The sequence below is a fragment of the Schistocerca gregaria genome, chromosome 5, assembly GCF_023897955.1.
Source record: "Schistocerca gregaria isolate iqSchGreg1 chromosome 5, iqSchGreg1.2, whole genome shotgun sequence".
Taxonomy (NCBI): Eukaryota; Metazoa; Arthropoda; class Insecta; order Orthoptera; family Acrididae; genus Schistocerca; species Schistocerca gregaria.
This window is the reverse complement of record NC_064924.1, coordinates 375,154,767-375,168,731: the sequence shown is the minus strand read 5'-3', so window position 1 is coordinate 375,168,731 and position 13,965 is coordinate 375,154,767. Positions and strand designations below refer to the sequence as shown.

The following is a 13,965-nucleotide window of genomic DNA, read 5'->3' as shown; positions in this document are numbered from 1 at the left end:
ATGTTTGTCTTTATGATGACTGTGTCATGGTGCATTTAATTACTCACGTACTACATTTACATGGGGTTCTAAAATTCTGTTTTCGTAAACGAATATCCTAGAACCGCTTTTGTTTCTTCAAGTAAACACTCCAATACTGATTTCGGAAAACCGATTTAAACTGCCAGATTTCCTCGTGCAAAATCGATTTTCACTCCAATGTATCAGCTCAACCGTTTTTAAAACGTTCATGGATTGCCGACTTTCGTCTTGTTTTGAAAAATGGTGGCTAACTGGACTGCAGCTGAAGAGATTCATTTATCCAAGAACGTCGCCTCGAAGAAAAACATTATCATACAGTAATACACTGATGATCCAAAACATTATGTCCACCTGCTTAATAGCTTGTTTGTCCATCTTTGGAACGAAATACATCACTGATTTGCATATCATGGATCTGACGGTTTGTTGGTAGGTTCGTGGAGGCTCAATAGGATTTACGTCGGGCGCATTAGATCACCGTGACAACAGCGTGAGTTCACTGTAATGCTCGGTTCTGGCTCCGAGACTTGGAAGATTTTACTGCTGAATGATGACATCGCCGTCGGGGAAGGCATCAACCATGAAGACGTGCACTTGGTTCACAGCTGTCAGCATGTCTTCGATTACTACCACAGGCCCCATGCAAGCGCAGGAGAATGTCTCCCATTGCATAATACTACTCCCACCAGCCTGCGTCCGTGGCGCGCTGCATGTTTTGAGCCGCCCTTCACCACGATGACGGCGTTTGTGGAGAGGACCAGCGACCTGGTGTAGCAAAAATGTGATTCACCTGAAGAACCGACACGTCGCCATTGATCGACGGTCGAATCCCGATAGTTCCGTGTCCACTGCAATCATAATTGACGAAGTTCTTGGGTCAGCATGGTAAGACGTGGGGTGGGTCTGCAGCGGAGCTCCATATTCAACTATGAGGGTGTATACGCCCCGCCGGCCGCGAAGGCCGTGCGGTTCTAGACGCTGCAGTCCGGAACCGCGGGACTGCTACGGTCGCAGGTTCGAATCCTGCCTCGGGCATGGATGTGTGTGATGTCCTTAGGTTAGTTAGGTTTAAGTTGTTCTTAGTTCTAGGGGACTGATGACGTAAGATGTTAAGTCCCATAGTGCTCGGAGCCATTTCAATTTGTATACGCCCCAAAACAACCTGGAAATCTGGGAAAAACCCATGAATTTTTTCGTACGGGAGAAATCCGGGAAAAACTCGGGATTTTTTTGGACTTCTGGGAATTTTTCATTGTGTAAGTTTTCAGTTAATTTTTTTAGTTTTGACTTGTAAGAACTGGTACTCTATCGAAGAATTTTACTTTAGCCCGCTCCTGCAGAATAATAGTGCTGCAATAAAACGAAAACGAGAGTAACACCTGAATAAAATTTCAGTTGCAAATAAAATGCACCATTTACAACAACAAAACAAAGTGCACACACAAGCATCTACCAACGGCAAAATGTCCCACAGACTTTGCAATACTTCGTAACAACAAACTGCTTTCGATGCGTCCTTCATGTAAGCCTTGCTTCGATGAGCGTGACGTGCCAACTGTTTACATTTCAAACAATAGTAGGAAAACATTGCGAATGGTGGTTTGAGAAGCGTTACTTTCGAAGTAAATTTCCTTTTAAGCAGGATGAGTTATGTTACATGCGAGAATGTGCCATGAATTTCTTACATCGTGGAGTGTTAGACTGTCATTCAAAAGTTAACACTGAGGACCATGCAATGAGTAAAACGTCGGGCTCAAAAGACCAGCCATTTATGGCATTACTTAAAATTTTGCTGGCACATTTGTGTTTCATATCTTACAGGGTAACATACGCTAAAAAAGACCAAGTTTTGAAGGTCAGTTTGTCATATTTCTTTTAATTCTTTCATATTGACAAATATTATATGTGAAAGCTTACTTTTCTTGTAGCTATGTGTATGAATATTAATTTAAAGCATTAACTTTTCTCATTTGATTGTTCGCGCTACTTACCAGTGATTTTACTATTGGTTGACTACATCACATATCCTATCGCTCTGAATATGTGCTGTTATTGGCTGCCGAGATCGCGTGACATGAACTGTAATTGGCTGACAAAAGCGGGTCGCAATCTAGATTTCAGTGCATCGGAAGGTATCGTGTTGTATTTCGTGAATTTGTGTTTATACTTTCATAATACGAAAATATGCACTGTAATTGTTGCCGTATTGTTTCTTGGTGAGTTTCATTTGCTAATGTGCCGGGAATTTCTATGCCGGTATAGAAAACCTTCACTATTCAAACGATTGATAAGTTTTACAGCGTCGAGGGAAAGTATATGTAGTCACTTAACACGGAAAAAAAAATACTTTCACCCGGCAAAAAGTGTATTTTTAATCCGGAAAATCCAGTTTTTTTCCCCCCTCGCGTATACCCCCTGAACAACGTACGATGAACGGTGTGTTCCGAAAGACTTGTTGGTGCACAGTATTGTGCTCTTTCGGGAGAAATGCCGCAGATCACCATCTATCCTACTTTACAGAGCAGGCAAGCCCCCGAACCCTTCGTTCTGTGAAGAGTGGTGGATCTCCAACCATTTAGCCCGTAATGGTAGTTTCACTGTCATGCTACCTCTTTCCGTAGATGCTCACGACAGTAGCACATGAACATTCGACCAGCTTCGCCGTTTTCGAAATACTTGTTCACAGTTTCTGCGTAATAATAATCCGCCCTTTATCTCAGTGGATTCCCACATTTGCAGCTCATATCATCACTAGAGTGATCCCCCGTTACGTGTCTGCTCCGCTTACATACTTTTGTTGCCGCTTCACGTGCCCGCAAAGCCACCAGGCGGCATCCAAGGTCGCGGTTGGCAGTGGTCATAAGTTTTGGCTGTTCTTTGTATGTGCGTTGTTCGGACGGAAATGCTGCACCAGCTGCCTTGTCTGTCTCGCAAGGTTTTCGCCACGACCCTACTTATTTATGAACGAAAAATAGCAGAATATTTTCAACCTGCTGAAGAAGCGATGTCATACTCGTATGAGATACGTAACGTGGCAGTCGGTAAGTGAAGGGGCTGCAGGGGCGTGGGTGGTGGTGACGGGAAATCAGGCGATAGAAGCGACGCCAGTGACGATGCAGTATGCTGTGCAGGTTATCAGGGCAGACGGGCTGTGAAGAAGAGTTAGCCTCAGCACAGCCATAAAGATAGGCTAAATGGCTTCTCGGCGTCAGCGCAGCGAAATTGCCCCACCACCGAGTACTTACCTACAATAATTTATTTAGAAAATCAGCAATGAGCCTCGTGCCCATTATCGCTCCTTTTTTTTGTTCCATCCCAGTAAAATTATAGTTAATTATTTCCTAGACACATTATGTTATCATCCTGACAGAGATAAACTACGAAACACGTGAACACGAATGCACTTGTTCTGCTTATCGCCGTGCAGGACTATTTTATTTCTCGTGTTCAGGTAAATGTAAAAGGACACTCCGTTCCCAAAATGAATCAAGTTTTGACACTATGACGTCGCAAAGTACATGGATCTGTTTAAAAAAACCTCTAATTATTCGAATTGTGTCTGTTACAAACTTCACAGCTAAGAGGATACGCGAGACTTCTGGTTGTGTGATCATAATGTTGCTTATTAGAAATAAATTAACCATGTAGATGTAGATATACTATTTATGAAGTCTAGATTTAGGTTGCAGAGCGCGAAAGGAAATAAAAAGAAATCAGAAATCTTCATGAGAAGAGCTTCGAAATTTTACGTGAGTAACATGTTCTTCAAAACTCTACTACAAACATGGAGTGTTATACAAGTAAACCGCAGCGGAGACATAATAAATCACGACGGCGCCTTGAATGCTAGTTGAATAGAAATTTTGACAACGTCTGATACAGTACACAAGGACATAAGGGTGAAGACAAAGAGGAGTCGCGTAGTAGCAGCTCATTCTGTCAAGACACAGTAATAAGCGTCGGAAAGGATTATGTGGGTGCTATTATTATGCTTCTTGCAATCAAAAATTCTTATTTATATTCATCGGTTTTTCTATTTGCAAAATACAGTCCTTCATCTGTTCCTGTCTTGAGGCAACATTTTTTCATCTGTACGCAACTGAACAACTTTGACAATCGTTGTGTACCTCTTCGGTGTTGCCTTCCTCTAAACTCCATATTATAAGGGGTAGTCAAATGAAAATGTTGTTGTTGTTGTTGTTGTGGTCTTCAGTCGTGGGACTGGTTTGGTGCACCTCTCCATGCTACTCCATCCTGTGCAAGCTTCATCATCTCCCAGTACCTACTGCAACCTACATCCTTCTGAATCAGCTTAGTGTGTGCATGTATTGGTCCCCCTCTACGATTTTTACCCTCCACGCTGCCCTCCAATACTAAGTTGGTGAGCCCTTGATGCCTCAGAACATGTCCTGCCAACCGATCCCTTCTTCTAGTCAAGTTGCGCCACAAATTCCTCTTCTCCCCAATTCTATTCAATACCTCCTCATTAGTTATGTGATCTACCCATATAATCTTCAGCATTCTTCTGTAGCACCACATTTCGAAAGCTTCTATTCTCTTCTTGTCCAAACTATTTGTCGTCCATGTTTCACATCCATACATGGCTACACTCCATACAAATACTTTCAGAAACGACCTCCTGACACTTAAATCTATACTCGATGTTAACAAATTTCTCTTCTTCAGAAACGCTTTCCTTGCCATTTGCAGGCTACATTTCATATCCTCTCTACTCCGACCATCACCAGTTATTTTGCTCCCCAAATAGCAAAACTCCTTTACTACTTTAAGTGTCTCAGTTCCTAATGTAATTCCCTCAGCATCACACGACTTAATTCGACTACATTCCATTATCCTCGTTTTGCTTTTGTTGATGTTCATGTTATATCCTCCTTTCAAGACACTGTCCATTCCGTTCAACTGCTCTTCCAAGTACTCTGCTGTCTCTGACAGAATTACAATGTCATCGGCGAACCTCAAAGTTTTTATTTCTTCTCCATGGATTTTAATACCTACCCCGAATTTTTCTTATGTTTCCTTTACTGCTTGCTCAATATACAGATTGAATAACATCGGGGAGAGACTACAACCCTGTCCCACTCCCTTCCCAACCACTGCTTCTCTTTCATGTCCCTCGACTCTTATAACTGCCATCTGGTTTCTGTACAAATTGTAAATAGCCTTCGCTCCCTGTATTTTACCCCTGCCACCTTTAGAATTTGGAAGAGAGTATTCCAGTCAACACTGACAAAAGCTTTCTCTAAGTCTACAAATGCTAGAAAAGTAGGTTTGTCTTTCCTTAATGAAAATGATACTGATAGGAAAAAAGTTAGTATACTACTTATTATTTCAAAAGTGATCGCCAGAACTGTTAATACATTTATCCTACTGTGAGACAAGACGGTTGGTGCTTCATGGAAAAATGTTTGCAGTTGACTACGAAACCATGACTGTACCAAGCGTGCGCCACAAATGTCGTTTTTTCAGGGCTCCAAAAATATGGAAATATCATGGGGAGAGATCGGTACTAAGTGGAGGACGTGTAAAGGGCTACCAGGGAAACTTCTGCACCGTACTTGAAACAACCTCGACAACATGTGGGCCGCCCACAGGCTGGCAAGGTTGCTGCAGAAGCTTAGTCGCGAGGAGGGTGGTCTGTGAAGGACGTCGCTTGAAATATTACGAGGGCCCTTTGATAATCCTGAATGACTGTAGTAATGCCTTCGGACCATCGTAGCACCGGCTGGAAAGGGAGGAGTCTATACAAAGGGAAAGAACGGTTCCAGCGGGTTGAGTGATCGTTTCCAAGACGTCTCCTGCAAACTCCGGCTGCAGCTCCCCTCCCTCCTCCCCCCCCCCCCCCCCCCGCCTTTTTACCCTCCACTTTTGAGTATAAATTTCTGCCGATGCTCTTGGTTGGTGATAGATCATAAAACGTGTTCTGGACAATAAGTATTTAAACCGGGTTTTTCATATTATTTTGTCCAGGAAGAAAGTGGGATTATTGCCTCCTTGTTCGCGTCTCGATCCACTTTGTCGCTAGCGGCCTCGTCGCCGACGGGACGTTGAAATCTAATCGTTCTTCCAGTAGACTACTCTATCGTTCAGGGGAAAAAAAGGGGCAACAGAACAGAAAATAGTTGTTCCCAGGGGCGTAAAGCGTAGATAGTGAACGGACGCATGTGTCAACGTTCGCAAAGCCCAACTGAGCGAGTTTCCGATAGCGTATTTCCTGGATATACGGCTGCTTTGTTACGCTACAGCACGTGTCTGCTGGCGACCGAATCGGCATTAGGAAAAAAATACTACGATTGCTGGCGGCAGGATAGTAACGGTAGTGGATGGTGTAGGACTCCCAGCGCATTGTGGATCTGATCTTCTGGCTCATCAGCTGGGTGACATGCTCATTCCATTAAATTAATAGTTACTGGTCGGAATATGCCAACGTAACGGTCTTTAAAAAAGGAAGAAATACAAAAGCGAACGAAAAGTTGTAATATCTGAGTCAGTGTTGGTAGAACTACAGTTCTGCCAGTGAATATTGCTTTAAATATGCTAGCATTCTTTGGCATCGCATTAAGCTACCGATGTATTTGAAACAAAACCGTAGTTCTGCATCCGTTCAATTCTCCTTTAGTATATGCTCAAGTAATGTACGTCTTTCGAGACTATTCTGTTGGTATGGTTCAAATGGCTTATTATTAGCTCTTCTTTTAAAACAGTGACAGTTCTACTCTGTAAAACAGTACTACAGGATGTCAAGATTATACTTACTTGTTTACCGGTTTAGAATGAGAAATGTACAGCAAAAATCCATTTGATTCATCTGAAAGACTGATGCTGTCCAAAAGTGAAAATACTGTGCATGTTGATTTCATTTGTTCGGAGGTCACGTCTGACACGAGAAAATATTACTGTATACAGGTGCTACGAAATTTGTGTTACGTAATATTTCTCATTCCTGCTGAGTTTCTGTTATGCAAGAAAGTACTTATTGCAGTTTTCATCCTAAAGAGAGACTTGGACACACAAATTCGAAAGTTTTTGAGTGTATCTGTTTCAGAGAGAAAACTTAGGACATACGTTCGTAGGGGGAAGAACGGCCACACTAACCCACTAAATATAACCAAAAGTGAAAACAGTATCCCTATATCCCAACAAGCTATAATACATCCATTTTATTGATTTTTGAGCTCCGTGGCTGTGGATTATATTATTTTAAGAAATACAGCAACCAACTACTTTATATACTTTTATTTATGCCGGGATGCGTTTCAGGCTTTCAACGATCTTCAGTTGCCGTGTTTCTTATATCAATCTTCACTAAGTACAAAGTTAAAAATCAACAGCTATATGGACGCTCCATTGACTTGTGCCAAATAACAGTTTCATTTACTTACTGCCGGCCGGAGTGGCCTTGCGGTTCTAGGCGCTATAGTCTGGAGCCGCGCGACCGCTACGTCGCAGGTTCGAATCCTGCCTCGCGCATGGATGTGTGTGATGTCCTTAGGTTAGTTAGGTTTAATTAGTTCTCTAAGTTCTAGGCGACTGATGACCTCAGAAGTTAAGTCCCATAGTGCTCAGAGCCATTTGAACCATTTTTGTTTACTTACTGTGCATCCGGAGTTGTATATTCATGATATATTTCTTGTTAGACGTACGTACTTCTTACTCTGCGTGTTGTTGCTACTGATTTTCGTATTTATAATCGTAGCACAAACCCTTTTTACACGTGTCTGTTGCACATAAACAGCGCAGTATCGGCCATGGTGCCGAGTGACATCTTTGTTTACATCGGAAAATCACGACGACTTGCTGAAACATAATGCCCCCGAATTTTTATGTGAACTCTCTTAAACTTTTAAAATAAAACAAAGGTTATTACCATTCTTCAATTTTATTCTTCGAGGAAAGCATTTCTCTTAACGCGAGACCAGTTTGTTAACACCGTCGCTATCGATTGTTTGACTTTTTGATACCGTCACTGCGGAATGTTTGACTTTGTTGATGGAGCCGCAGTCTCACCTCTGCTTGCTCCGCTTCATGTCTATGAAAGTGAAGTGCTTGAAGGTGTTCTTTAAGTTTTGGAAGTAGATGAAAATAGGAAGGGTCAGATGATCGATGACAGCGAACCCAAGACGTGGGATTGTTGCAGATGTCGCAGCACTCGTGTGTGGTCCGGCATTGCCATGCTGAAGGAGAAGTGACGAACTCTTCGAACCCCGATTCCAACAAGCTGTTTCTCACGCACCGACACACTCACGTTACACACCGCCGTGTTACACGCTACAATTCGGAGCCCTCTAGTGGCAAAGGGCTGCACATATACAGTAACGTTTGATTTAGAAAGCTTTCTGAGTTTTTACACGAAAAATTCGTAGGCATTAGTTTTCAGCACTACCTCGTATGTCTGTGGTACAAGTTACATGTTACTTACTGGTTCTGAAAATACTATTTGTAGCTCAAGCTTCTGTCTGACTAAAATATTAAAATTGCCTAGCATGAATTTGCTGAGTGCTGTGTATGGTTATTTATAAGTGCAGTAGCGACTGGTTAATTAAACTATACCGAATATTACGGAAATAATATAGTTCAATTTATATAAAAAGAATTTATATTAAATATTTTTTCACAGTTGAGTGACATTTTTAAGCAATAAACGCACAACAACTGACTTACATGATTTAGAACAACTATATTGCTTGGATGCGCTCACTTAAGGGTATGACAACAGAAATTGGTGGTCTTTTTATTTATTATTAGTATTATATTTTTCACGTGTGTAATTAGTGTGTTATTGTAAAAAGTAAGTTCTGGAAATTCCCCTAGAAATTTTTTTGAGTAGCGTTGGTTGGTCATTTAGGATGCACGTTTGGGAATGCACATTTATGAAAATAAATTTGTTTCTTCAAGTAAGTTTATACTTTTTCCTTTGTTGGCCAGGTGGAGTATTTGTAAGTTGTGAACTATGTTGGTCTTTCGGTATTCATCTTCAGCTAAACGGGTGAGGCAAATGTGGATTTGCTTAAGTTTTGTAGACGAAAATCATCCATGATTGATATTGAAATTTCTTCGGGAAATTTTGTTACGGGAATTTCCGAACAATCTGTTTGTGTGGTGTCTGTTATATATATTGCATCAGTAGTGTGTGGTATATGTTGAGAATTGGGGTCTTATGGGAGGGCGTGCTAGGGTAGTCCTTGCGGTTCTGGTGATCACTGTGTCTGGATGGCGTAGTGGTCAGCGCATCTCCTTAATAAGCAGAAGACCCGGGTTCGTCCCGGTCCGGCACAAATTTTCAAGTTTCCTCATTAATATAAATCAGTACCCACTGGTAGCTAATGTCTTTAATTCAAATGAGTGTTATGCATTGCACATAAATAGGCGGAAAGAGCCATTGCTGTTTGGATACAGAAACAAGCATTTCTAAGTGTATCCAAGGAGCAACTGAAAGTGGAATATTAACATAAAACTAGTTGTAGCAGAAGCAGATGCCAGGCTAAGTTTTATTGGAAGAATAATAGGGAAATGTATTTCACTTACGAAAGAAATAGGCCGGCCGGGGTGGCCGAGAGGTTATAGGCGCTACAGTCTGGAACCGCGTGACTGCTACGGTCGCAGGTTCGAATCCTGCCTCGGGCATGGATGTGTGTGACGTCCTTAGGTTAGTTAGGTTTAAGTAGTTCTAGGGGACTGATGACCTCAGAAGTTAAGTCTCATAGGGCTCATTGCCATATTTGAAACAAATAGTTTAGGAAATACTCGTTAGACCCGTTCTTGAATATTGTTCGTCACTCTGTGTTCTTTATAGAGCAGCACTAATAGAGGGTATACAGGAGTTCCAAAGAAGAGCTGCGCATATCGGCATTTATTAATCGCGAAAGCATTAGGAAGAGGCTTATCAAGCTCCAGAAGCAGACGCTACAACAGAGCCGTTATGCATTACGGAGAATTTTACTAGTGGATTTCTCCGAGCGTTCGTTGCAATGAGAATTAGGTAATTCATGCCAAATTTTTCTCACTATAGAGCAGAACGGTAAAATGAGACAAATTTTAGATAATTTGGGGCTTATCGACGACAGTCGCCCCCAAGCGTCTTTCGCCAATGGAACAGGAAGTGGGGGAGATGATAGCGACTCCAGGTGCACCTTTGCAAAGCACTGCAAGATTGGTTGTTTGATCGAATGTGTGTGAATGTGGAGTATTCATCTGAAGCTTGGACGACTGAGCTACGGTGGCACGTGCAAGATTTGTGGTAAGTTATACAAAGTAGCAGGGGCGCCTGAAGACGGCCGGTGCTGAAAGAGGGGGACCGGAACGCCTGCAGGCAGCCGTGGCACGCGCGATGGGCACTGCGCCACGTGCTTCGGAGGTCCGCTCCACTCCAGCGCGGCCGGTGCGTCGCTAGGAATGCCACGCCGCCAGCACCAACAGATAATCTCGCCACTCGCCACTGACTCCCAGGCAGGGATTCTGCCTGTTCCTCGTGTGGTGTTCCGAACTCCGGCGGTCTTTCTCAGTGTTCTCATTTTCTAGCCCACCAGTAACACCCCCTCCCCTCCTACTTTAAAGAGTCTATCTGCCATGTATAAAACACGTCTAAAGTCTGATAGTTTTACAAATGAGCTAATTCGTTGAATATTTGACGTTAACGTGTAAACGTAAAAGGTTGTAAATCATTTGTTCAGTTTGTTGGAGTCGCTGTAAGTGCTCTCATTCACTGGATGAATACACTGAAGTGACGAAGTCATGGGATAGTGATATGCACCTGTATAGACGTCGGTAGTGTCGCGTACAGAACGTATAAAGGGACAGTGCATTGGCAGAGCTGTCATTTGTACTCAGGTGGTTCAAGTGAAAAGGTCTGTGACGTGATTACTGCCGCACGACGGGAATTAACAGACAACGCGTAATGCTAGTTGGTGCTAGAAGCATGGCACATTCAGTTTCGGAAATCGTTAGGAAATTCAATATTCCAAGATCCACAATATCAAGAGTGTGCCAAGAATACCAAATTTCAGGCATTACCTATCGTCACGAACAACGCAGTGGCCGACGACCTTCACTTGACTACCGAGAGCAACTCAATTTGCATAGAGTAGTCAGTGCTAACAGATGAGCAACGCTGCCCGAAAAAAAAATACACGTAGAAATCAATGTGGAACTTACGACGATCGTATCCGTTAGGATATTGCGGCCAAATGTGGCGTGAATTGGCTGTGGCAGCCGATGACCGACGTGAGGGCTATTGTGAAGGCCACAGCGTCCCTCCTGGTCTCGTGGCGATATCAGTTGGACCGTAGAAGACTTGAAAACCATGGCCTGACCAGATGAGTACCGATATCAGTTGGTAAGAAAAAAAAGTGTGTGAAATCTTATGGGACTTAACTGCTATGGTCATCAGTCCCTAAGCTTACACACTACTTAACCTAAATTATCCTAAGGACAAACACACACACACACACATGCGCGAGGGAGGACTCGAACCTCCGCCGGGACCAGCCGCACAGTCCATGACTGCACCGCTTAGACCGTTGGTAAGAACTGATGGTAGCGTTAGTGTGTGGTGCAGACCTACGAAGTCATGAACCCAAGTTGTCAACATGGCACTGCGCAAGCTGGTGGTGGCTCCGTAATGTTGTGGACGATGCTTATATGGAATGAATTGGGTCTTCTGGTCCAAGTGAACATATCATTGACTGGAAATGATTGTTTGGTTACTTGGGGACCATTTGCAGCCGTTCATGGACTTCATGTCCCCAAACAACATGTTCTTATGGATGACAATGCGGGACAGGTCGAGCGAATGATTTGATCACCCACATCGCCCAAGACGAATCCCGTGCACTATTTATGAGACAGAATCGAGAGGTCAGTTAGTGCACAACACCTTCGCAGTCATAGACGGCTACAGAGGCAGAATGGCTCTACATTTCTGTAGGGGACTTCCGACGACTTGTTGAGTCCATGCCATGTCGAGCTGTTGCACTTCACGGGAAAATGAGGTCGGACACGATATTAGGCGGTATCCCTAATGCACCTGAGAGTATAGTCTGGGTAATTTCCGCGCCGTGAGATACGCTGCCTCAAGACGTGTACGCAGTTTATGTCTGTAATAATCGTCCTACTGTGTACTTTAACTACAAAATTGTACCTCCTGACGCATAGACTATGAAAAAAATTATAGTCTTAAATTCATGAAATAGTGAAAAGCAAGTTTTTGTTGCCCCTGGAAGCTGTTAAATAGACAACCTGCAACTGGAATGTGCACCATGAACCATGTTAGCAGAGTAGTAATTTAGATCCTGAAACAATAACACTATACCTAATGTGTAATTGTAACCCTTCTATATCGATGACACTCTGTATGTACACTACTGTTAATTCTACACAATGGCATAGTTTTTTAGCTGTTAGAGATCAGAAACGGGGCTAGTACGAGTCTAATGTTCGGTTGCATACTTTACAAATCAAGACGCTGCTGTTATATCAGGGGTCACGGGCTTCCTTCGTTCCCTTTCTAGTAGGTGAGTATGAGGAGTCTGAGAACTGTGGCGCTGCAGTCCGTTCATACTCGTCGATTCGTTCCCTCTTACTGAAGCATGTAGGAGTCTAAGGCTAGTTGTGACTTACTGTTAGTACGGAAGATGAGTACACGATCTTGCTGCTGTAAAGTAGCACCGACAAGGCGAAATGACGGACTGTCGGGATCAGATAGCCTTTAACGAACCTGCGTCCTGTGCGGCTGTGTAAAAGACGAAAATAAATTGATTGATGCAAATTACAGAACAGCAAACGTATTCAATTAGAGGAGGAGTGATATATGTAATACGTTTTACGCTATAGTTCACGCTTCAGACGAAAAACATACAAGTTTCGTCCCAACCAAACAAAATGGTTGTATTCTTGTTTATTTCAACTCCACCTTGAGAAAAAGTGTGTGGTGTGTGAAACAAAAACTGGGCATAGAGCAACATCACTGTTCTATCCCTACAACAAAAAGCACGCTATTTTTGTATTTATTTGTTCATGCCAACTTGTGATTATAGACTAACAACGGGTTATATAGCTTATCCTTCTTCTGGAAAGCCTGGAATTCTCAGGGAATTACATTTTACCTCGAAAAATCAGGAAAGTCTCAGCGAATTTCAGGAATTCCATAAAATCTCAGAGAATCCTACGTTTTTAGCCTACCATTGAAATTTAATTTTATTGAGTTTTACAAATCACAAATTTTAAAATACTTCATAGTGTGTTAGTTATTTTAACGTTGTTTCATATAAATTATCGATGTTTAAAAACTGCGGTTAAACCACTGCTTATGGCAGATACATAGCTCTGATGAGAGGAAAGAAAAATCATTATTGTCGTATGCTGCTCCCTCCTTTCCCCGCTCATCATTAATTTCTCAGGAGCTTCTTTGCAGCATCTTCCTCCTCACGCGTAGAAATTTCAAGGAATTTTTTTTCCATATTTGAGTAGCCATCCTGTTACCATTAATTCTTGTAATTTCTTTTAATAATTAAGCACCATTTAGAAATTGCCCTTCATCCTGATGGCATGTTTCATCGTACTGTCGTTACACATTCGGTAACTCATCGAAAATGTGTGTACGTAATTCTTAGAATTCTGTTAATACATTATAAATATTTAAAAAAAATTATCTATGTAAACATATGTACAAACATAACAAAATACACTGTTTTTCGATCAGGTGTATAACTTGCTTCGGTCATTTAGACAGGTCAGACATTTTGTGATATTTCAACTTGCACTTGAGAAAGGATATAAAGCCCTAATCACGATTGTACAAAATAAATGAGTAGTAATTTACATTTTAATGGCGGAAATTTCTTTCAAAGCAGTTGCGTATGTGGCGGTAGGCCGCGAGTCCGCGGTTATATTTGCGAACTTGTGTACTCGCTCTCCTTTCTGAGCGAGTCG

At 42.3% G+C, this 13,965-nt stretch overlaps 1 protein-coding gene across 1 annotated transcript in view; it reads left to right on the top strand.

Annotated features, from left to right (window-relative positions):
* LOC126272534 (uncharacterized) overlaps positions 1–8,614 on the top strand; it is a 144,434-nt gene extending 135,820 nt beyond the window's left edge. Inside the window, exon 4 of the mRNA XM_049975448.1 lies at positions 8,177–8,614. Within this exon, the coding sequence (XP_049831405.1) occupies positions 8,177–8,228 (52 nt within the window). The 3' untranslated portion in view covers positions 8,229–8,614. The remainder of the gene's footprint in view (positions 1–8,176) is intronic.
* The last annotated feature ends 5,351 nt before the right edge of the window (positions 8,615–13,965 follow it).